The sequence below is a fragment of the Nerophis ophidion genome, linkage group LG07, assembly GCF_033978795.1.
Source record: "Nerophis ophidion isolate RoL-2023_Sa linkage group LG07, RoL_Noph_v1.0, whole genome shotgun sequence".
Taxonomy (NCBI): domain Eukaryota; kingdom Metazoa; phylum Chordata; class Actinopteri; order Syngnathiformes; family Syngnathidae; genus Nerophis; species Nerophis ophidion.
Genome location: NC_084617.1, coordinates 32,953,859 through 32,980,158, shown reverse-complemented (window position 1 = coordinate 32,980,158; position 26,300 = coordinate 32,953,859). Strand labels below are relative to the sequence as shown.

Below are 26,300 nucleotides of genomic sequence, written 5' to 3'. Positions count from 1 at the left end.
TTGGTTGCCATCCACAAGCTTCTGCTTGAACTTTTGACCAAATCCTCTTGACAAAATTGGTGCAGTTCAGTTAAATGTGTTTGGTATTCTGACATGGACTTGTTTCTTCAGCATTTTCCACATGTTTTAAGTCAGGACTTTGGGAATGCCATTCTAAAACCTTCATTCTAGACTGATTTAGCCATTCCTTTACCACTTTTGACATGTGTTTGGGGTCACTGTCCTGTTGGAACCCCCAACTGCGCCCAAGATCCAATATCCGGGCTGATGATTTTAGGTTGTCCTGAAGAAATTGGAGGTAATCCTCCTTTTTTCATTGTCCCATTTAAAGCACCAGTTCCATTTGCAGCAAAACAGGCCCAGAGCATAATACTACCACCACCATTCTTGATGGCAGGATTGGTGTTCCTGGGATCCTTTACTCCTCCAAACATATTGCTGGGTATTGTAGCCAAACAGCTCCATTTTTGTTTCATCTGACATCACATGGCCAAATATCCAGTGGGGCAAAAAGTATCTAGTCAGCCACCGATTGTGCAAGTTCTCCCACTTAAAATTATGACAGAGGTCTGTAATTTTTATCATAGGTACACTTCAACTGTGAGAGACAGAATGTGAAAAAAACCATCCAGGAATTCACATTGTAGGAATTTTAAATCATTTATTTGTAAATTATGGTGAAAATAAGTATTTGGTCAATAACAAAAATTCAACTCATTACTTTGTGATACAACCTTTGTTGGCAATAACAGAGGTCAAACGATTACTATAAGTCTTTACCAGGTTTGCACACACAGTAGCTGGTATTTTGGCCCATTCCTCTATGCAGATCTTCTTGAGAGCAGTGATGTTTTGGGGCTGTCGCCGAGCAACACGGACTTTCAACTCCCTCCATAGATTTTCTATGGGGTTGCGGTCTGGAGACTGGCTAGGCCAGTCTAGGACTTTCAAATGCTTCTTACGGAGCCACTCCTTCGTTGCCCGGGCGGTGTGTTTGGGATCATTGTCATGCTGGAAGACAAGCTACGTTTCATCTTCAAAGCTCTCACTGATGGAAGGAGGTTTTGGCTCAAAATCTCACGATACATTAGCAGAAAAACAGCCCCAAAGCATGATGTTTCCACCCCCATGCTTCACAGTAGGTATTGTGTTCTTGGGATGCAACTCAGTATTCTTCTTCCTCCAAACCTGACGAGTTGAGTTTATACCAAAAAGTTATATTTTGGTTTCATCCGACCAGATGACATTCTCCCAATCCTCTGCTGTATCATCCATGTGCTCTCTGGCAAACTTCATACGGGCCTGGACATGCACTGGCTTAAGCAGGGGGACACGTCTGGCACTGCAGGATTTGATTCCATGTCGGCGTAGTGTGTTACTGATGGTGACCTTTGTTACTTTGGTCCCAGATCTCTGCAGGTCATCCACCGGGTCCCCCCGTGTGGTTCTGGGATTTTTGCTCACCATTCTCATGATCATTTTGACCCCACGGGATGAGATCTTGCGTGGAGCCCCAGATCGAGGGAGCTTATCAGTGGTCTTGTATTTCTTCCATTTTCTGATAATTGCTCCCACAGTTGATTTTTTTCACACCAAGCTGCTTGCCTATTGTAGATACACTCTTCCCAGTCTGGTGCAGGTCTACAATTCTTTTCCTGGTGTCCTTCGACAGCTCTTTGGTCTTGGCCATAGTGGAGTTTGGAGTCTGACTGTTTGAGTCTATGGACAGGTGTCTTTTATACAGATAACCAGTTCAAACATGTGCCATTAATACAGGTAACGAATGGAGGACAGAAGAGCTTCTTAAATAAGAACTTACAGGTCTGTGAGAGCCAGAGATCTTCCTTGTTTGAAGTTACCAAATACTTTTTTTCCAGCATAATTTACAAATAAATTATTTAAAATTCCTACAATGTGAATTCCTGGATGGTTTTTTTCACATTCTGTCTCTCGCAGTTGAAGTGTACCTATGATGAAAATTACAGACCTCTGTCATCATTATACTGTAAGTGGGAGAACTTGCACAACCGGTGGCTGACTAAATACTTTTTTGCCCCACTGTAAGACCTTCTGGAGGAAAGTTCTGTGGTCAGATGAAACGAAAATGGAGCTGTTTTGCCACAATGCCCAGCAATATGTTTGGAGGAGAAAAGGTGAGGCCTTTAACCCCAGGAACACAACGCCTACCGTCAATAATAATAATGATGATAATAAAGATCATCATCATAATGGTGATTATAAAGATCATCATAATGATGATAATGGTGATAATGAAGATCATCATAATAATGAGGATGGTGATAATGAACATCATCATAATAATGATGATGGTGATAACAAAGATCATCATAAAAATGATGGTGATAATAAAATCATCTTAATGATGATAAAGATCATCATAATGATGATAATGGTGATAATGAAGATCATCATAATGATGGTGATTATAAAGATCTTCATAATAATGATGGTTACAATAAAGATGATCTTAATGATAATGATAAAGATCATCATAATAATGATGATGGTGATAATTAAGATCATCATAATGATGATGGTGTTAGTAAAAATCATCATAATAATGATGATGATATTAAAGATCATCATAATAATGATGGTGATAATAAAGAGCTTCATAATGATGATGATGAAGATAATCATAATGATGATGGTGATAATGAAGATCATCATAATGATGATGGCGTTAATAAAGATCATCATCATTATAAGGATGAGGATAATAAAGATCCTCATAATAATGAAATGTGATAACAAAGATCATCTTAGTGATGATGATCATCATCATAATAGTAATGATAGTGATAATGAAGATCATCACGATGATGCTGATGATAAAGATCATAATGATAATGAAAATAAAGATCATCATATTGATGATGAATATGATTCCCAGGGGTGGACGAGATCCGCCCGGAGTTCCTTAAGGCTCTGGATGCTGTGGGGCTGTCTTGGTTGACAAGACTTTGCAGCATCGCGTGGACATTGGGGGCGGTACCTCTAGATTGGCAGACCGGGGTGGTGGTTCCTCTCTTTAAGAAGGGGGACCAGAGGGTGTGTTCCCACTATCGTGGGATCACACTCCTCAGCCTTCCCGGTAAGGTATATTCAGGTGTACTGGAGAGGAGGCTACGCCGGATATTCGAACCTCAGATTCAGGAGGAACAGTGTGGTTTTCGTCCTGGTCGTGGAACTGTGGACCAGCTCTATACTCTCGGCAGGGTTCTTGAGGGTGCATGGGAGTTTGCCCAACCAGTCTACATGTGCCTTGTGGACTTGGAGAAGGCATTCGACCGTGTCCCTCGGGAATTCCTGTGGGGAGTGCTCAGAGAGTATGGGGTATCGGACTGTCTTATTGTGGCGGTCCGTTCCCTGTACGATCAGTGACAGAGCTTGGTACGCATTGCCGGCAGTAAGTCGAACACATTTCCTGTGAGGGTTGGACTCCGCCAAGGCTGCCCTTTGTCACCGATTCTGTTCATAACTTTTATGGACAGAATTTCTAGGCGCAGTCAAGGCGTTGAGGGGTTCCGGTTTGGTAACCGCAGGATTAGGTCTCTGCTTTTTGCAGATGATGTGGTCCTGATGGCTTCATCTGACCGGGATCTTCAGCTCTCGCTGGATCGGTTCGCAGCCGAGTGTGAAGCGACCGGAATGAGAATCAGCACCTCCAAGTCCGAGTCCATGGTTCTCGCCCGGAAAAGGGTGGAATGTCATCTCCGGGTTGGGGAGGAGACCCTGCCCCAAGTGGAGGAGTTCAAGTACCTAGGAGTCTTGTTCACGAGTGAGGGAAGAGTGGATCATGAGATCGACAGGCGGATCGGTGCGGCGTCTTCAGTAATGCGGACGTTGTACCGATCCGTTGTGGTGAAGAAGGAGCTGAGCCGGAAGGCAAAGCTCTCAATTTACCGGTCGATCTACGTTCCCATCCTCACCTATGGTCATGAGCTTTGGGTCATGACAGAAAGGATAAGATCACGGGTACAAGCGGCCGAAATGAGTTTCCTCCGCCGTGTGGCGGGGCTCTCCCTTAGAGATAGGGTGAGAAGCTCTGCCATCCAGGAGGAACTCAAAGTAAAGCCGCTGCTCCTTCACATCGAGAGGAGCCAGATGAGGTTGTTCGGGCATCTGGTCAGGATGCCACCCGAACGCCTCCCTAGGGAGGTGTTTAGGGCACGTCCAACCGGGTAGGAGGCCACGGGGAAGACCCAGGACACGTTGGGAAGACTATGTCTCCCGGCTGGCCTGGGAACGCCTCGGGATCCCCCGGGAAGAGCTAGACGAAGTGGCTGGGGAGAGGGAAGTCTGGGTTTCCCTGCTTAGGCTGTTGCCCCCGCGACCCGACCTCGGATAAGCGGAAGATGATGGATGGATGGATGGATGGATGATTGTGATGATGTTTATATTGATGATTATAATGACGATGATAATGATTATGACGATAATAATGCTGAATATAATGATGATGATTATTGTAATGTTCATTGTGACAGTGTTCATTATAATGATGATGATGATTATAATGATTGATGATGATGAATATAATGATGGTTAAATCGATGGTGGTGCTGATAATAAAGACCATCATCATGATTATGATAATGATGAATATATTGATTGATGATAATGAATATAATGATTATGATGGTGATGATAAATATCATCATAATAATGATGGTGATTATAAAGATCTTCATAATGATGATTGTGATAATAAAGATCATCATCACAATAATGCTGATGATGATAATAAAGATCGTCATTATTATGATGCTGATGATATAGATCATGATGATGATGATAATATAGATCATCATAATGATGATGAATATGATTGTGATGTTGTTTATGTTGATGATTATGATGATAATAATGATGAATATAATGATGATGATTAAAATATAGTGATAATAAAGACCATCATTATGATTATGATAATGATGAATACAAACTCCTTTTCCATATGAGTTGGGAAATTGTGTTATGTATGAAGTTGTGTAAATATAAACAGAATACAATGATTTGCAAATCCTTTTCAACCCATATTCAATTGAATGCACTAAAAAGCCAAGATATTTGATGTTCAAACTCATACTCTTTCTTTTTTTTTGCAAATACTAATTAACTTAGAATTTCATGGCTGCAACATGTGCCAAAGTAGTTGGGAAAGGGCATGTTCACCACTGTGTTACATCACCTTTTCTTTTAACAACTCTCAATAAACCTTTGGGAACTGATGAGACACATTTTTTAAGCTTTTCAGGTGGAATTCTTTCCCATTCTTGTTTTATGTACAGCATAAGCTGTTCAACAGTCCGGGGTCTCCGTTGTGGTATTTTAGGCTTCATAATGTGCCACACATTTTCAATGGGAGACAAGTCTGGACTACAGGCAGGCCAGTCTAGTACCCGCACTCTTTTACTATGAAGCCACGCTGTTGTAACAAGTGACTTGGTATTGTCTTGCTGAAATAAGCAAGAGCGTCCATGATAACGTTGCTTGGATGGCAACATATGTTGCTCCAAAACCTGTATGTACCTTTCAGCATTAATGGTGCTTTCACAGATGTGTAAGTTACCCATGCCCTGGGCACTAATACACCCGCAATACCATCAGAGATGCTGTCTTTTCAACTTTGCACCTAGAACAGTCCTGATGGTTCTTTTCATCTTTGGTCCGGAGGACACGACGTTCGTTTCCAAAAAACAATTTGAAATGTGGACTCGTCAGACCACAGAACACTTTTCCACTTTGCATCAGTCCATCTTAGATGAGCTCGGGCCCAGCCAAGCCCGCGGCGTTTCTGGGTGTCGTTGATAAATGGCTTTGGCTTTGCATAGTAGTTTTAACTTGCACTTACAGATGTAGCGACAAACTGTAGTTACTGACAGTGGTTTTCTGAAGTGTTCCTGAGCCCATGTGGTGATATCCTTTACACACTGATGTCGCTTTTTGATGCAGTACCGCCTGAGGGAACGAAGGTCCGTTATATCATTGCTTATGGTCAGTGATTTCTCCAGATTCTCTGAACCTTTTGATGGTATTACGGACCGTAGATGATGAAATTCCTAAATTCCTTGCAATAGAACATTGACAAATTTTGTTCTTAAACTGTTTGACAAGTTGCTCACGTATTTGTTCACAAAGTGGTGACCTTCGTCCCATCCTTTCTTGTGAAAGACTGAGCATTTCACGGAAGCTGCTTTTATACCCAATCATGGCACCCACCGGTTCCCAGTTAGCCTGGACACCTGTGGGATGTTCCAAATAAGTGTTTGATGAGAATTCCTCAACTTTATCAGTATTTATTGCCACCTTTCCCAACTTCTTTGTCACGTGTTGCTGGCGTCAAATTCTAAAGTTACTGATTATTTGCAAAAAAAAAAAAATGTTCATCAGTTCGATCATCAAATATGTTGTCTTTGTAGCATATTCAACTGAATATGGGTTGAAAATGATTTGCAAATCATTGTATTCCGTTTATATTTACATCTAACACAATTTCCCAACTCATATGAAAACGGAATTTGTAGAATGATTGATAATAATGAATATTATGATGATTAAAATGATGATGATGATGGTGATGATAAAGATCATCATGATGATGGTGCTAATCATAGGCATCCCTCCGTCAGTAGTGACGATGGGTTGCGCCTGGGGGAGTTCATTCTTTCTTGCAGCGGCGGCTGTGGCTGTACAGCCCCACTCTGGAGTGACAATCTCTGGTGCAGTTGGCGCAGACGTATGGGGAGGGTTCTGACACAGGAGGAGGTCCCGCGTCACGCAGTTTCCGCTTTAGTCTCCTCGCCTGCAACAGGGAGATATGCTTCTCCTCGGCATGGCGGGTTCCTGTGGCAACAGTCTGCCTCCAAACGTTGCGGTCTTTTGCAGCTTCCTCCCAGTTGTTGTGGTCGATGTCTGCCAGTTTCATGTCACGTTTGCACACGTCCTTGAATTGCAGTCGGGGGCGACCAAGGGGTCTGGAGCCTGTTGACAATTCGCCGTACAGGACAGCTCTGGGGAGCCGGCTGGGGTCCATCCTGTGGACATGGCCAAGCCATCTCAGGCGGCGTTGGCTGAGCATGGTGAACAGGCTGGTGGAGTGAGCACGTTGTAGGACTTCCATCTTGGGAACTTTGTCCTGCCATGAGATTCCCAGGATGCGGCGAAGACAGCGCAGGGGGAAGCTGTTTAGCTGTTTCTCATGTCTGGTGTAGGTGGTCCAGGCCTCGCTGTCATACATCAGTGTGCTAATGACGCAGGCTTGGTAGACCCGGAGTTTAGTGCGCGTGGATAGCTGGTTGTTCGACCATACTCTTTTGAACAGCCTGGCCATCATTGTGGCGGCTCTCGCAAGCCGGATGTAACGTTCTGTGTCAAGTGACAAGTCACTGGAGATTGCGGATCCAAGGTATGAAAAGGCGTTGACACATTCCAGAGTCTGATTGTCGACGGAGATGGAGAGTGGAGTTTCAGCATCTTGGCCCATGACATTGGTCTTCTTTAGATTGATGGTGAGACCAAATTCTTTACAGACAGATGAAAGCCTGTCCATCAGCCTCTGTAGCCCGGACTCGGTGTGGGATGCTAGAGCTGCATCATCAGCAAAAAGCATTTCCCTCAGGAGGACACTGGTCACCTTGGTCTTGAAACGGAAACGGGCAAGGTTGAAATGTTTCCCATCAGCTCTCGTGTGTAGGAGGACACCTTCAGAAGATGTGCCGAAAGCAGTAGACAGAACGAGGGAGAAGAAAATTCCAAAGAGGGTTGGCGCAAGAACGCAGCCCTGTTATACGACGCTGCGGATTGGAAAGGCCTCTGATGTTCCTCCTTCCCAACCAACGGAACCCTGTCTGTTTTCGTGGAATGATCTTATGACGGCGAGGAGTTTTGGGGGGCTGCCAATCTTTGCAAGCAGCTTGAAAAGACCATCTCTGCTGACAAAGTCGAATGCTTTAGTGAGATCGACAAAGGCGAGATATAAGGGTCTCCTCTGTTCCAGGCACTTCTCCTGCAGCTGCCGAAGGGTGAAAATCATGTCCACTGTGGATCTTGCTGCACTGAAGCCACATTGTGACTCAGGGTAGACACGTTCTGCAAGGAGGTGGAGTCTAGCAAGGGCGACACGAGCAAAGACTTTCCCCACGATGTTAAGCAGGGAGATGCCGCGGTAATTATTACAGTCACTACGGTCTCCCTTGTTCTTATACAGTGTGACAATCTTGGAGTCACGCAGATCCTGGGGGACGGCTCCATCCTTCCAACAGAGGCAGAGGAGATTGTGAACGTGCGTCAGTAACGAAGGTTTTAAGTTTTATGACATCAGGTGTTATCCCGTCAGCACCTGGGGCCTTGCCGCATGAAAGGTTATCAATAGCTTTGCTGAGCTCTTCCTGCGTGGGTTCCTTGTCGAGCTCCATCATAACAGGCAGGTTGGCAACTCCATTCAGACCCGCCTCTGACACAATGCTCTCAGTTGCATATAACTCCGTATAGTGTTCGGCCCATCTTTCCATCTGCTTGTTGCGGTCAGTGATCACTTCACCAGTCTTGGCTTTCAGTGGTGCTGTGTCTTCCTTTCATACATGCCCTTGATATCTCCCGTGTCTGAGGCCCTTTGTATGTTTGAGGAGAGCTCGAGCCAGTAGTTGTTGGCACAGCTACGTGCCATTCGCTGGGCTTCGCTCCTGGCCCGTCTCAAAGCGTCAATGTTCCTCTGTGAGGGGTTTCCCTTGTGCTTGAGGAAAGCGATACGCTTTGCCTCTATAAATGGCTCCATCACAGCAGCACTAGCCTCAAACCAGTCTGCATTTCTTCTCGTTCTCTTCCCATATGTTGCAATGGCTTGGTCGTAGATGGTATCATGCAAGCAATTCCATTTGTCCACAGCACTGTGCCTGATTGATGCTCCACAGAGTGCTTGGTCAAGGGAGGTGAGGAAGCGTTGTGTGACAGCAGTGTTGGTATAATGGCTGGCATTGATGCGTGGACGGGCCTTCTGCTTGGTGTGATAGATCGGTTTTGGTCGAAGCTTGACCTTGCTGAGGACTAGTGAATGGTCCGTGTCGCAGTCAGCACTGTGAAACGTCCTTGTGAGAAGCACGCCGTTAAGGGCCTCTCGCCTCGTGATGATGAGGTCGAGCTGGGGCCAATGTTTAGATCTGGGGTGTCTCCAGGATACCCGGTGCAGAGGCTTAGTCTGGAAGAAGGTGTTTGTGATGCAGAGCTTGTGGTAGCAGCACAGCTCTAGCAGACGTTGTCTATTTTCGTTCATACTACCCCACTCCAAAGTGATCAAGGCAGTCTGGCCAGGATTTGAGGTCAGCACCTACCCTGGCATTGAAGTCTCCCAGAAGTAGCAGATGCTCATTTTTCGGGATGGTGTTGACAGCCGCGTCGAGCTCCTAGTAGAACTTGTCTTTTGTTCTAGTGGTGAGTAGAGGGTCGGGGCATAAGCACACAACAGGTTTGCTGGTCCGCTGCTGGTAGAAAGGCGGATTACAAGGATCCGCTCAGACCCTCCTGTCGGTGGGTCCATCATGGGAAGCAGAGTGTTATTCACTGCAAATCCCACACCTTATTCCCGAGATTCCTCTGCACTCTTTCCCTGCCAGAAGAAAGTACAGTGCTTTTCCTTCAGAGAACCAAAGTCAGCAAGACGTCTCTCTTGGAGCGCAGCAATGTCGACATTGAGTCGGTGGAGCTCACGGTCAATGATAGCGGTCTTGCGCGAGTCGCCAATGAGATCAAGGCTGTCCAAGAGCCCTGTGCGCATTGTTCTGACATTCCAGCTAGATACTCGAAGAGCTGGTATCTTCGTTTTCTTTCTAACAGTTTTTGCTTTTTTTCTGATCATCTTTGGTGCAATTGTTGACGTTTGCTAGTCGTGCTTTACCCTTTTCCCCGCCAGGATGATGCCGGCTTTGGCGAGTTGGCACCTAATTGACCGGGGGCTGCCCGGCTTGAGGCGGGCGGTAGCCAATCATTAGTCAATGATTCCTCCCACCGTCGAAGCTGGCGCCAATCGGGTGAAACTTAAGACTGCCAGCTTCCGTGTTGTTTCCTCCCTTTTGGGGGGAGGCTGGAGTGACCTCTCCGTGGCGCAAGCCTGGGCAGAAAAGTATGGAGATCTTGAGGTGCCCAGACATCAAGATCCCCCTGTCGGCCGTGTCGACGTGGCCCAGAGGAAAGCAAGGCAATACATTTGGCATCAGCTTGGCTGCAGGAGCTGCCGACGGAGGGTCAGCAATGACACTCAGTCGCCTCAGGGGCTCCGCTCCCGATTTTCTGTCTGGGTTTTCTTCCGTAGCCTTTCCTTCTCCCAAAGGTACCACAAGGCAGCGGGTGGGGATGGGGGGGAATGACAACTATTTAACCCATAGATGGAGCAGCGGTTGGTGGATGCCAGGGCGTGTCCACACACCGGTGGGCCTGCACACCTCGCCTCTGGGGCCCACTGCTGCTCCGAGATCCCCTACAGTTTAGCCTGAGACCGTGAAGTCCCAGTTACCGTGTGTGGCCGCAAGGAGGCACTGTAGGAGTCTTGGTGGTGGGGAGGCCGTGTACCGGCAAGAGGAGGCTTACGCGCTCGGCTCCTCTTTTCACCCGCCGTAAGGGTGAAAAGAGTAGCTGGCAGTAGCTGAAAGCAGACAGTAGCAGGTAGAAGCAGCATGCAACATGCGCTAACTACAAGCACTTCTAGGCAGTGCTACTGCACTGACGCATCACACACACCCTGTTTGTACAAACACAAACACTGGTGATAATAAAGATAATCATAATGATGGTGATAATAAAGATCATCATGATGATGATGTGATGATAAAGATCATCATAATGATAATGATGGTAATAATAAAGTTAATCATAATAAAGATGATGGTGATAATAAAGATCATCATAATAATGATGGTGATAATAAAGATCATCATAATAATGATGGTGATAATAAAGATCACCATAATGATGATGGTAATAATAAAGATCATAATGATGAAGGTGGTAATAAAGATCATAATAATAAATAATAATAATAATGGATTAGATTTATATCGCGCTTTTCTATTGTTATATACTCAAAGCGCTCACAAAGAAGTGGGAACCCATCATTCATTCACACCTGGTGGTGGTAAGCTACATCAGTAGCCACAACTGCCCTGGGGTAGACTGACGGAAGCGTGGCTGCCAGTTTGCGCCTACGGCCCATCCGACCACCACCAATCATTCATTCATCATTCATTCACCGGTGTGAGCGGCACCGGGGGCGAAGGGTGAAGTGTCCTGCCCAAGGACACAACGGCAGCTACTTTGATGTCCATAGGTGGGAAGCGAACCTGCAACCCTCAGGTTTCTGGCACGGCCGCTGTTCCAACTATCGTGGGATCACACTCCTCAGCCTTCCCGGTAAGGTTTATTCAGGTGTACTGGAGAGGAGGCTACGCCGGATAGTCGAACTTCGGATTCAGGAGGAACAGTGTGGTTTTCGTCCTGGTCATGGAACTGTGGACCAGCTCTATACTCTCCGCAGGCTTCTTGAGGGTGCATGGGAGTTTGCCCAACCAGTCTACATGTGCTTTGTGGACTTGGAGAAGGCATTCGACCGTGTCCCTCGGGAAGTCCTACTCAGAGAGTATGGGGTACCGGACTGTCTAATTGTGGCAGTCCGCTCCCTGTATGATCAGTGTCAGAGGTGGTTCGGGCATCTGGTCAGGATGCCACCCGAACGCCTCCCTAGGGAGGTGTTTAGGGCACGTCCAGCTGGTAGGAGGGAAGACTATGTCTCCTGGCTGGCCTGGGAACACCTCGGGATCCCCCGGGAAGAGCTAGACGAAGTGACTGGAGAGAGGGAAGTCTGGGCTTCCCTGCTTAGGCTGCTGCCCCCGCGACCCGACCTCGGATAAGCGGAAGATGATGAATTGGATGGATGGATGGATGATGATGGTGATAATAAAAATCATCATCATTATAATGATGTGTTTAATAAAGATCATCATAATGATGGTATGACAATAAAGATAATTACAATAATAATGATGTGATAATAAATATCATCATAATAATAATGATGTGATAAAAAAGATCATCATAATAATGATGATGGTGATAAGGATTATCATAATGATGATAATGGCGGTAATAAAGATCATCATAAAGATGATGTGTTCATAAAGAGCACCATAATGATGATTTTGATTATTAAAATCATAATAATGATGATGGTGATAATAAAGATCATCATAATGACCCCAAAAGGGATGAGCGGTAGAAAATGGATGGATGGATAATGACGATGGTGAGAATAAAGATCATCATAATAATGATGATGGTGATAATAAAGATCATGATGATGATGATGATGATGATAAACATAGTCGTAATGATGATGATGTTTTCAGGCTCGCTTCCTGCTATCCAAGGTGAATCCGTCACAGACACACAACAACATGTATGCGTGGGGTGGCCAGGTGAGTGGGCGGAGCATGCACTTGATTTCACCTTTGAGCCTCTGCTGAGACTCATCTTTTCTTCAGGAGGCAGGATCTGCCATCCTGACGGATGATGTCAGCCTGCAGGTGTTCATGGACCACCTGAAGAAGCTGGCTGTGTCCAGCGCCGCCTGACCACCTCCATCCATACATGGATGATGATGTCATCCTGCAAGTGTTTATGGACCACCTGAAGAAGCTTCCCCCTTCATCCATCTATGGATGATGATGACATCCTGCAGGTGTTCATGGACCACCTGAAGAAGCTGCCACCTTCATCCATCCATGGATGATGATGATATCCTGCAGGTGTTCATGGACCACCTGAAGAAGCTGCCCCCTTCATCCATCAATGGATGATGATGACATCCTGCAGGTGTTCATGGACCACCTGAAGAAGCTGCCACCTTCATCCATCCATGGATGATGATGACATCCTGCAGGTGTTCATGGACCACCTGAAGAAGCTGCCCCCTTCATCCATCTATGGATGATGATGACATCCTGCAGGTGTTCATGGACCACCTGAAGAAGCTGCCACCTTTATTCATCCATGGATGATGATGACATCCCGCAGGTGTTCATGGACCACCTAAAGAAGCTGCCCCCTTCATCCATGGATGGATGAGGATGTAAGCCTGCAGGTGTTCATGGACCACCTAAAGAAGCTGCCACCTTCATCCATCCATCTGCTAGTCACACGTGAACCATCCCCCACTGACGGCCATCTTCTTTTCATCTCATCTTTCCTTGTCAAACTTTTGTCTCTGCCCGTGTTGCAATGGTGACATCAGGCTTCCCTGAGGGTTGCCATGCAAACGGTACAGTCATGTGACCAGACAAAGTGTGGTTCGTAGATAAGACAAAGATTCGGAAGGGACCCTCTAAATAAAAAGCATGTATGTCGTAACTATGACAACAGCACAATATCACTCCCACAACCTTCTCACTTCCTGTCATTTTCTAAACACTTCCTGCAGGAAACAGGAAGCGTCTGGGTCTCCATGCCAACCAGCGCGCGTGTGTGTGTGTGTGTGTGTGTGTGTGTGTGTGTGTGTGTGTGTGTGTGTGTGTGTACAATGCGTAGAATGTGTCTGACACACACACCCACACACACGTCCTATCAGTATTCATCCTCTGTGTGCGTTTATGACACACATGACATGTCAACAACAACAAATGTACAAATTGTATTCTTACTACTTTCAAGAGTCCACTTGGAAAGAAAACATGGTAGCGGAAGGAAAGGCGGAAGTCATGTGACTAAATAAATGACCACAACACACTTCCTGTCCTGCTCTGTCACCGCACACCACACTCTTTTACATCTGCTGCTACTGCAAGGTATGTACTTTTAAATACATATTTCTACGCAAGGTATGTACTTTTATATACGTATATATATATATATATATATATATATATATATATATGTACTGTATATATACAGGTGCTGTTCATATTAGAATATCATGAAAAAGTTGATTTATTTCAGTAATTCTATTCAGAACGTGAAACTTACATATTATATCAATTCATTACACACATAGTGATATATTTGAAATGTTTATTTTTTTTAATTTTGATGATTAGTACTGACAATTACTGAAAATCCCAAATTCAGTATCTCAGAAAATTAGAATATTAGTTACGACTAGTACCAAAAATTATTTTTTAGAAATGTGGGCCAACTGAAAAGTATGAACATGGAAAGTTTCAGCATGTACGGCAATCAATACTTAGTTGCAGCTCCTTTTGCCTGAATTGCTGCACCAATACGGCGTGGCATGGAGTCGACCAGTCTGTTGCACTCCTCAGGTGTTATGAGAGCCCAGGTTGCTTTAATAGTGGCCTTCAGCTCTTCAGCATTGTTGGGTCTGGCATCTCGCATCTTCCGCTTCACAATACCCCATAGGTTTTCTATGGGGTTAAGGTCAAGTGAGTTTTCAGGCCAATTAAGAACAGGGATACCATGTTCCTTAAACCAGGTACTGGTAGATTTGGCACTGTGTGCAGGTGCCAAGTCATGTTGGAAAATGAAATCTTCACCTCTATAAAATTGGTCCGCGTTAAGTAGCATAAAGTGTTCTAAAACTTCCTGGTAGACTGCTGCATTGACCCTAGACCTCAGGAAACACAGTGGACCAACACCAGCAGATGACATGGGACCCCAGACCATTACCGATTGTCAAAATTTGACACTGGACTTCAGGCAACGTGGATTCTGTGCCTCTCCTGTCTTCCTCCAGAATCTGGGACCTTGAGTTCCAAAGGAGATACAACATTTACTTTCATCTGAAAACATAACTTTGGACCACTCAGTAGCAGTCCAGTCTTTTTTGTCTTGAGCCCAGGCGAGACGCTTTTGACGTGGCTTTACACAAGGAATGCGACAGCTGAAGCCCATATCTTGCATACGTCGGTGCGTGGTGGTTCTTGAAGCACTGACTCCAGCTGCAATCGGTTTTGTTTGACAATCCTCTCCAGGGCGCGGTTATCCCTCTTGCTTGTACACTTTTTTCTACCACATCTTTGTCTTCCCTTCGCCTCTCTATTAATGTGCTTGGACACAGAGCTCTGGGAACATCCAACCTCTTTGGCAATGACCTTTTGTGTCTTGCCCTTCTTAAAAGTATCAATGGTCATCTTTTGGACAGTTGTCAAGTCAGCAGTCTTCCCAATGATTGTGTGTCATACAGAATCAAAACGAGAGACCATTTAAAGGCTTTTCCAGGTGTTTTGAGTTAGTTAGCTAATTACAGTGTGGCACCAGGTGTCTTCAATATCTGACCTTTTCACCATATTCAAATTTTCTGAGATGTTGAATTTAGGGTTTTCATTGGTTGTCAGCTATAATCATCTCCTTTTTGGCAAAAAACACTTGAAATGTATCAGTCTGTTTGGAAAAATGTATACATTCTACAAGTTTGACTTTTTAAATGGAATTAATGAAATAAATCAACTTTTTCATGATATTCTAATAATATGACCACCACCTGTATACTACTACTGCAAGGTATGTACTTTTATATACATATATATTATCTTCTACTGCAAAGTAAATACTTTTATGTATATATATGTACAAACCCCGTTTCAATGTGAGTTGGGAAATTGTGTTGTAAATAAAAACGGAATACTGTGATTTGCAAATCTTTTTCAACCCATATTCAATTGACTACACTACAAAGACAAGATATTTGATGTTCAAACTCATAAACTTATTTTTTTTTTGCAAATAATAATTACCTTAGAATTTCATGGCTGCAACACGTGCCAAAGTAGTTGGGAAAGGACATGTTCACCACTGTGTTACATCACCTTGTATTTTAACAACTCTCATTAAACGTTTGGGAACCTAGGAAACTAATTGTTGAAGTTTTGAAAGTGGAATTCTTTCCCATTCTTGTTTTATGTAGAGCTTCAGTCGTTCAACAGTCCGGGGTCTCCGCTGTCGTATTTTACGCTTCACTATGCGCCACACATTTTCGATGGGAAACAGGTATGGACTGCAGGCGGGCCAGGAAAGTACCTGCACTCTTTTTTACGAAGCACGCCGTTGAAATACTTGTCTTGTTGAAATAAGCAGGGGCGTCCATGATAACATTGCTTTGATGATAACATATGTTGTTCCAAAACCTGTATGGACCCGTCCATCCATCCATTTTCTACCGCTTATTCCCTTTTGGAGTCGTGGGGGGCGCTGGCGCCTATCTCAGCTACAATCTGCATTAATGGTGCCTTCACAGATGTGTAAGTTACCCATGCCTTGGGCACTAATACACCCCCATACCATCACAGATGCTGGCTTTTGAACTTTGCGCCTATAACAATCCGAATGGTTATTTTCCTCATTGTTCTGGAGGACACCACGTCCTCTGTTTCCAAATATAACTTGAAATGTGGACTCGTCAGACCACAGAACACCTTTCCACTTTGCATCAGTCCATCTTAGGTGAGATTGGGCCCAGCCAAGCCGGCGGCGTTTCAGGATATTGTAGATAAATGGGTTTGGCTTTGCATAGTAGAGTTTTAACTTGCACTTAGAGATGTAGCGACCAACTGTAGCTATTGACAGTGGTTTTATGAAGTGTTCCTGAGCCCATGTGGTGATATCCTTTACACACTGATGTCGGTTTTTGATGCAGTAACGCCTGAGGGATCAAAAGTCCGTAATATCATCGCTTACGTGCAGTGATTTCTTCAGATTCTCTGATCTTTTTGATGATTTTACGGACCGTAAATGCTAAAATCCCTAAATTCATTGCAATAGCTCGTTGAGAAATGTTGTTCTAAAACTGTTCGACAACTTGCATACAAAGTGGTGACCCTCACCCCATCCTTGTTTGTGAATTACTTAGCATTTCATTTAAGCTGCTTTTATACCCAATCATGGCACCCAACTGTTCCCAATTAGCCTGCACACCTGTGGGATGTTCCATATAAGTGTTAGATTAGCATTCCTCAACTTGATCAGTATTTATTGCCACCTTTTCCAACTTCTTTGTCAATTGTTGCTGGCATGAAATTCTAAAGTTAATAATTATTTGCAAAAAAAAAAAAGTTTATCAGTTTGAACATCCAATATGTTGTCTTTGTAGCATATTCAACTGAATATGGGTTGAAAATGATTTGCAAATCATTGTATTCCGTTTATATTTACATCCAACACAATTTCCCAACTCATATGGAAACGGGGTTTGTGTGTGTGTGTGTATAGATTAGATTAGATTAGATAGTACTTTATTTATTCCGTCAGGAGAGTTCCTTCAGGAAAATTAAAATTTTCAGCACAATCCCATTCAAGTTTAGACAAACATTACAGGGAGACAGAACAGGATCGCTGACGGGTCTGCCGGCTTCCAGCGCCCCTTACAAAAAAGATGAGATAAAGGTAAACAAAGGGGGGGAGAAAAAAATAGAAGATTAAAATAAAATTTAAAAAATCGGTCTTTGCCTGGGCCCTGGAGAGGAGGTGCAGACTGAGGCCAAGGGAAAAAAACAAATAAATAAAAAAAATTAAAAAAACAACTCATAACCATATTACACATGCCTCTTCCATGTGTGTAAGAGGGAAACATCAAACATCAAAGAACACAGAGGACATTAAAGACATTAAAGCAGCACATAAAACCAGACACTTCTACATACAGCTATGAATAAAAAGTATAAGAAACATATCCACTGTGGTGGCCTCTGTGGTGTTCCACGCCATCGTCCGCTGGGGTGGAGGGAGCATGGTCAGAGACAGAAGTAGACCCAACAAAGCAACCAAGACAGCCGACTCCACTCTCGGCCAGTGTCCAGTCCGAATGGATGAGCGAGGATACGTCCAAGGTGACTGAGGTGTCCGACACCTGCTCACCCAGTCAAGACACAGCGAAGCCTCTCCGTCCTAGCGCTCAGTGCCAACTCCGCAGCCCTGTCCCTTCATCCGCATCTCCTCCAGTACATCCAAACATACTCTGGTGTAGCAGACACCCAGCAGCTGGTCTCCATAGCCAAAAGGCTCCCGGGAGAAAGATCCAGAAGTCCACAAAAAAAGCACCACAGAGGTCACGAAAGTGCCACCCCTTGTCACACAGTCCCAAAGGGTCACGGACCAAAAGGCAAAAAAATATAATAAGACATGAAAACAAGAGGGAAATACAAAAGGATGACACAAGAGCACAGAGCTCCTGCCTACAGCAGCCACTACAGCAGCGCCATCTTGGAAAAAAAAAAAAAAAAAAAAAAATATATATATATATATATATATATATATATATATATATGGAACCAAAAGTTCTATTTTGGTTCCATCTGACCACATGACACTCTCCCAATACTCTGCTGTATCATCCATGTATCCATTTTGGTATAAACTCAACTTGTCGTGTTTGGAGGAAGAAGAATACTGAGTTGCATCCCAAGAACACCAGACCTACTGTGAAGCATGGGGGTGGAAACATCATGCTTTGGGGCTGTTTTTCTGCTAAGGGGACAGGACGATTGATCCGTGTTAAGGAAAGAATGAATGGGGCCATATATCGTGAGATTTTGAGCCAAAACCTCCTTCCATCAGTGAGAGCTTTGAATAGTTGACCAATACTTATTTTCCACCATAATTCATAAATAAATTCTTAAAAATTCCTACAATGTGAATTTCTGGATTTTTTTCCCCATTCTGTCTCTCACAGTTGAAGTGTACCTATGATGAAAATTACAGACCTCTGTCATCATTTTAAGTGGGAGAACTTGCACAATCGGTGGCTGACTAAATACTTTTTTGCCCCACTGTGTGTGTGTATATATATATATATATATATATATATATATATATATATATATACACACACACACACACACACACACACACACCGTTTCCATATGAGTTGGGAAATTGTGTTTCAACCCATAATCAGTTGAATATGCTACAAAGACAACATATTTGATGTTCAAAGTGATAAACATTTTTTTTTTCAAATAATCATTAACTTTAAAATTTGATGCCAGCAACATGTGACAAAGAAGTTGGGAAAGGTGGCAATAAATATTGATAAAGTTGAGGAATGCTCATCAAACAGTTATTTAGAAAATCCCACAGGTGTGCAGGCTAATTGGGAACAGGTGGGTGCCATGATTGGGTATAAAAACAGCTTCCCAAAAAATGCTAAGTCTTTCACAAGAAAGGTACACCCCTTTGTCCACAACTGCGTGAGCAAATAGTCAAACAGTTACTCCAAGATAAATACTTGTATATATATATATATATATATATATATATATATATATATATATATACACTTTCTTTTACTCTAAGGTTCATACTTTTATACATACCTTTTTATACATACTATCTTCTACTCCAAGGTACATACTTTTATACATACTTTCATATTTATACATAGTATCTTCTACTCCATGGTAATTACTTTTATATACAATTTACTACCTTCTACTCCAAGGTACATACTTGTATACATACTTTTATATATACTATCTTCTACTCCAAGGTAAATACTTTTATACATACTTTTATATTTATATAGACTATCTTCTACTCCAAGGTAAATACTTTCATCAAATATGTGATATGCCATGAATATATGATTTCATATCATGTGATTTCATGTCAAGTAATCACTTGACATGAAATCTCATGTCATGTGATTTCATGGCATGTGCTGTAATTTCCATTATTCACTTGACATTGAATCTAGTGTCATGTGATTTCATGTCAGGTTATTTCATGTCCCGGGATTTCATGACATGTGATGTCATTTTAAGCAATCATTTGACATGAAATCTCATGTCATGTGATTTTAGGTCTTGCGATTTCATGTCAGGTGCCTTCATGTCATGTTATTTCATGCCGTATGAGGTCATGTCATGTGATTTCATGTCATGGGATTTCATGACATGTAATTTCATGTCAAGTAATCACTTGACATGAAATCTCATGTCATATGATTTCATGACAAGTAATGTCATGTCATGTGATTTCATGACATAAAATCTTGTGTTCCGGGAGGAACTCAAAGTAAAGCCGCTGCTCCTTCACATCGAGAGGAGCCAGATGAGGTGGTTCGGGCATCTGGTCAGGATGCCACCCGAACGCCTCCCTAGGGAGGTGTTTAGGGCACGTCCAACCGGTAGGAGGCCACGGGGAAGACCCAGGACACGTTGGGAAGACTATGTCTCCCGGCTGGCCTGGGAACGCCTCGGGATCCCCCGGGAAGAGCTAGACGAAGTGGCTGGGGAGAGGGAAGTCTGGGTTTCCCTGCTTACGCTGTTGCCCCCGCGACCCGACCTCGGATAAGCGGAAGATGGTGGATGGATGGATGGAAAATCTTGTGTCATGTGATCTCATGTCATGTGATTTCATGTCACGGGATTAAATGACATGTTATTTCATGTCAAGTGATTTCATATCATGAGATTTCATGTCATGGGATTTCATGTCATGTGATGTCATTTCAAGTAATCACTTGACATGAAATCTCATGTCATGTGGTAATAGGTCATGTGATTTTAGGTCTTGTGATTTCATGTCATGTGGTTTCATGTCATTTGATTTCATATCATGTATCATATCAAGTCATGGGATTTCTTGTCATGTGATGTCATATTAAGTAATGACTTGACATTAAATCCCATGTCATGTGATTTTAGGTTCTTGTGATTGCATGTCATGGGATTTCATGTCATGCGATTTCGTGTCAAGTGATTTTATGTAATCTGTGTTCATGTCCTGTGATTTCATGTCATGGGATATTATGTAATGGGATTTCATGTCCTGTGATTTCATGTCATTGGATTTCATGTCATGTGATTTCGTGTCATGTGAGTTCATGACAGGTGATTTCATGTCATGTGATTTTTCCTCAATAGATTTCATTTCATGTGATTTCATGAGAGGTGATTTTATGACATGTGATTTCATGTCATGTGGTTTCATGTCATTTGATTTCATATCATGTGATTTCAAGTCATGGGATTTCATGTCATGTGATATCATTTCAAGTAATCACTTGACCTTAAATCTCATGTCATGAGATTTTAAGTCATTTGATTTTAGGTCATGTGATTTTAGGTCTTGTGATTGCATGTCATGTGATTTCATGTCATGGGATATTATGTAACGGGATTTCATGTACTGTGATTTCATGTCATGGGATTTCGTTTCAGGTGATTTCATGTCATGGGATTTCATGTTACGAGATTTCATGTCATTAGATTTCATATCATGTAAATTTATATCGTGATTTCCTGTGATTTCTTGTCAAGTAATTTCATGCCATGGGATTTCATGGTATGTGATAATACATTTGATTTAATGTCACGAGATTGTATGTCACTAGATTTCATATCATGTGAATTTATGTCATATCATTTCATGTCAGGCGATTTAATTCCATGGGATTTCACGCCAAAGGATTTCATGCCATATGATTTCATGTTATGTGATTTCATTTCATGTGGTATCATCCATCCATTTACTACCGCTTATTCCCTTCGGGGTGGCGGGGGGCGCTGGTGCCTATCTCAGCTACAATCGGACAGAAAACGGGGTACACCCTGGACGCCACCTCATCGCAGGGCCAACACAGATAGACAACATTCACACTCACATTCACACACTAGGGACCATATAGTGTTTCCAATCAACCTATCCCCAGGTGCATGTTGTTGGTATCGTGATTTCATGTCATTAGATTTCATATCATGTCAATTTATGTCATGTGATTTTATGTCATGGGATTTCATGTCACAAAATTTAAAGTCATTAGATTTCATATCATGTGAATTTATGTCGTGATTTTATGTCATGTGATTTCATGGTATGTGATTTCACGTTACATGATTTCATAGCATGTGATAATACATTTGATTGCATCTCATGTGATTTCATGGTATGTGATTTAATGGGTTAGGGTTGCATGTCACATGTGTCAGGTGATGTACTATATGATTGCATGTCACATGATTTCATGTCACATGATATGTCAGGTGATGTAATATATGATTGCATGCCAGGTGATGTAATATATGATTGCATGTCACATGATTTCTCCTCTCTGAGCTACCACCTTACCGTGGTAGAGGAGTTTGTGTGTCCCAATGACCGTAGGAGCTATGTTGTCCGGGGGTTTCTATGCCCCCTGGTAGGGTCTGCCAAGACAAAAAGGTCTTAGGTGAGGGATCAGACAAATAGCAGCTCGAAGTCTTCTATGAATATACAACAACACTCAGGTTTCCCTAGCCCGGACCCGGGTCATCGGGGCCCCCCTCTGGAGCCAGGCACGGAGTTGGGGCTCGATGGTGAGCACCTTGTGGCCGGGCCTGTTCCCATGGGGCCCGGCCGGGCACAGCACCAAGAGGCAACGTGGGTCCCCCCTCCAATGGGCTCACCACCCATAGCAGGGGCCATAGAGGTCGGGTGCAAAGTGAGCTGGGCGGCAGCCGAAGGCAGGGCACTTGGCGGTCCGATCCTCGGCTACATAAGCTAGCTCTTGGGACGTGGAACGTCACCTCACTCGGGGGTAGGGAGCCTGAGCTAGTGCGCGAGGTAGAGAAGTTCCGACTGGATATAGTCGGACTCACCTTGACGCACAGCAAGGGCTCTGGAACCATTTCTCTCGAGTAGGACTGGACTCTCTTCCACACTGGGGTTGCACGCAGTGAGAGGCAATGAGCTGGGGTAGCAATTCTTGTTTTCCTCCGGCTCAAAGCCTGTCCGTTGGAGCTCAACCCAGTAGACGAGAGGGTAGCCTCCCACCGCTTTCGGGTGGGGGGACGGGTCCTGACTGTTGTTTGTGCTTACGCACCAAACAGCAGTTCAGAGTACCCAGCCTTTTTGAGAGCACTCGAGGGAGTACTGGAAAGTGCTCCCCCGGGTGATTCCCTTGTCCTACTGGGGGACTTTAACCCTCATGTTGGCAACGACAGTGAAACCTGGAGAGGCTTGATTGGGAAGAATGGCCGCCCGGATCTGAACCCCAATGGTGTTTTTCTATTGGACTTTTGTGCTCGTCACAGATTGTCCGTAACAAACACCATGTTCAAACATAAGGGTGTCTGTATGTGCACTTGGAACCAGGACACCCAAGGCCGCAGTTCCATGATCGACTCTTTAGTTGTGTCATCGGATTTGCGGCCTCATGTTTTGGACACTCGGGTGAAGAGGGGCAAAGCTTTCTACCGATCACCACCTGGTGGTGAGTTGGCTGCGATGGTGGGGGAGGATGCCGGACAGACTTGGCAGGCCCAAACGTATTTTGAGGGTCTGCTGGGAACGTCTGGCAGAGTCTCCTGTCAGAGAGAGTTTCAATTCCCAAATCCGGAAGAACTTTGAACATGTCACGAGGGAGGTGCTGGACATTGAGTCCGAGTGGACCATGTTCCGCACCTCTATTGTCGAGGCGGCTGATTGGAGCTGTGGCCGCAAGGTACAAACCCCGTTTCCATATAAGTTGGGAAATTGTGTTAGACGTAAATATAAACGGAATAAAATGATTTGCAAATCATTTTTTAACCCATATTCAGTTGAATATGCAACAAAGACAAGATATTTGCTGTTCAAACTGATAAAAAAAAAAAGTGTTGTTGCAAATAATCATTAACTTAGAATTTGATGCCAGCAACACATGACACAGAAGTTGGGAAAGGTGGTAATAAATACTGATAAAGTTGAGGAATGCTCATCAAATACTTATTTGGAACATCCCACAGGTGTGCAGGCTAATTGGGAACAGGTGGGTACCATGATTGGGTATAAAAGCACCTTCCGTGAAATGCTTATTGCTTATGGCAGTCCATCGATGTCGATGATGACGTTGCTCCAAACGAAGTATTGGATTGGTTATTGTTGTGCTTTTCGCCTGTGCATAGCCAGGTGGCTGCTCAGGCCTATGCATGATCCACAGACTTTGTCACAGGAGGGGCAGGGGAAGGCAGCGGTGATGGTCGCTGGTGCTGTGGCACGTTGGTGTCTTTGTGCACGCCGCTGTGCTCTCCGCTCTGTGAACTTCTCCTGAAGATGAGTGATTCCCTGGTGGCAAGTAGAGCTCCAAGTCTGGCGGTCAGCAGCCAGGGACTCCAGTGCTGGTGGTTTGATGTCACACTTTTTCAGGAGAGTTTTAATGTGGTCCTTGTACCGTTTTTTCTGGCCCCCGGCAGACCTTTGACCGACTGAAAGCTGGCCATACAATATTTGACGGGGTAGGCGGTGGGCTGGCATACGAATCACATGTCCGACCCATCTTAGGTGTTTTTGGCCAAGGAGTGCTGTGATGCTGGGTGTGTTGGTCCGGTCATAAATTTCAGTGTAGGGCACCCTGTCTTCCCAGGTCAGACCCAGGATCCTTTGGAGGCAGCGGATGTGGAAGGCCTCGAGACTCTGGATGTGCCTCTGGTAGGGTGTCCAGGTTTCGGAACTATAGAGCAGCGTGGAGAGACAGACTGCCTTATACACGACTGTCTTGGTGGAGATGGTTAGATTCCTGTTCAGGAAAACCCTGGACCGTAGCCTTCCAAAGGCAGCAGAGGCCAGGCCAATACGGGCCTGGACGTCATCGTCAATGGTGCAGGTTGGCGACAGGGTGCTTCCGAGGTAGGTGAAGTGGGGGACGGTGGCTAATGGGTGCCCGTCAAGGGTGAAGATTGGCGTGTTTGGCTGGGGAGTAAACTCCTGCACCAGTATTTGTGTTTTCTTGGTGTTTATCTGAAGACCAATGGCACTGTAGATGGAGGCTACCACATTCAGTGCGCGCTGGAGAGACTCTGGTGAGTGTGCAAGTATAGCGCAGTCATCTGCATACTGTAGTTCCAGAATATGCTGGGTGGTGAGTTTAGTGCTGGCTTGGAGGCGACGGATGTTAAAAAGGTTACCATCCAGCCGGTATTGTATCTGAATCCCATCTGTGGGGTCCAGGTGTTTATGGGACAGGAGGGTGACAGTGGAAATAAACATGTTGAATATGGTTGGGGCAAGGACACACCCTTGCTTGACCCCCACATCCACACTGAAAAATGGGGATTGTTGGCCGCCGTTGCTCACACAGGCCTGCATGCCATCATGTAGCTGTCGCAGTAGGTTGCAGAACTTTGCTGGTACACCTAATTTTCCAAGTACTTCCCACAGCAAGTCCCGGTTTACTGTATCGAAGGCCTTGGACAGGTCAATGAATGCCATGTACAAGTCTTTGCGGTGTTTTCTGCATTTTTCCTGTACCTGTCTGGCCACAAAGATCATGTCTGCGGTGCTCCGATCACGTCTAAAGCCGCATTGAGATTCGGGCAGGATGTTTTCGGTTACATGAGTTGCTACTCGATGTAACATGATCCTTGCTAGCACCTTCCCGGCTGCGGATAGTAGGGAGATACCTCTGCTGTTGCCGCAGTCTGCTTTGTCGCCTTTGCGCTTATAGATCGTTATGTTAGCATCCTTCCAATCTTGCGGGATGACTTCAGACGACCAGATGGCAGTGATCAGCTGGTGCATTCTGCGGTGCAGGAGATATCCACCGTGCTTCAAGATTTCTCCCGGGATCTTGTCAAGGCCTGGGCTCTTGTTGTTTTTTAGACCCTTAATGGCCTTGAGTACCGCTGAGAAGCTTGGAGAGGAGTCCAGCGAGTCTACAGGGGGCAGGCATGGGAGGTCAGAGAGTATGTCTGTCTGTACAGGGTTTGTGGTGTTCAGCAGTACCCTGAAGTGCTCAGCCCATCTGTCCAGGATCTGTTGTTTGTCCTTATAGAGAGTGGTTCCGTCAGCTGATCTAACTGGGGTGATGTTCTTCCTCTGTGGGGCATAGATGGACTTGATGGAGTCGTAGAAGGCATGAGAGTTGTTGGTGTCTGCGTGATGTTGTATTTCGCGGGCCTTCTGTGTCCACCAGTCATTCTCCATGGCTCTGAGGGTGCGCTGGGTTTCACTTCTGAGGCGGATGAGCTGAGCCTTCAGGACGGTGGATTGAGGGTTTGATATGTGAGCTGCAAGGGCCTTGTGCTTTGCCTGAAGCAGGTCATAGATTCCTGGCGCACTATTGTCAAACCAGTCTTGATGTCGCCTTGTGGTGTACCCTATAGACTCCACGGCCGCCTGGTGGAGGGCAGCGCGTAGGGTGCTCCAGGTAGTTCCAGTGTCCAGCTCTGGTGGCACTTCAGGAATCTTGAACAGCTGATCTGCTACATTTTTCCTGAGCTGGTTGACGCAGTGCGTGGACTTCAGTGCATCGCAGTTGAGCCTCTTGGAAGGTGGTGTGTTTCTCTGTTGAGGACGTATTTCTAAGTCAATCTTTGTTCTGATCAGGC

General features: G+C 44.6%; 2 protein-coding genes across 4 annotated transcripts in view; both read left to right on the top strand.

Moving 5' to 3' along the window:
- sec23a (Sec23 homolog A, coat complex II component) overlaps window positions 1–13,791 on the top strand; it is a 31,641-nt gene extending 17,850 nt beyond the window's left edge. For both annotated transcript variants that reach the window (XM_061906002.1, XM_061906003.1), the window contains exons 19-20: window positions 12,417–12,485; window positions 12,552–13,791. In XM_061906002.1, coding sequence (XP_061761986.1) covers window positions 12,417–12,485; window positions 12,552–12,641 — 159 coding nt within the window. In that variant the 3' untranslated portion in view covers window positions 12,642–13,791. The remainder of the gene's footprint in view (window positions 1–12,416; window positions 12,486–12,551) is intronic.
- The window catches only part of clec14a (C-type lectin domain containing 14A), a 28,837-nt gene continuing 16,248 nt past the window's right edge, over window positions 13,712–26,300 (top strand). Inside the window, exon 1 of one of the 2 annotated variants that reach the window (XM_061906007.1) lies at window positions 13,712–13,850. The gene's annotated coding sequence lies outside the window, so the exon portion shown is untranslated. The remainder of the gene's footprint in view (window positions 13,851–26,300) is intronic. The other variant, XM_061906008.1, reaches the window with a different exon arrangement.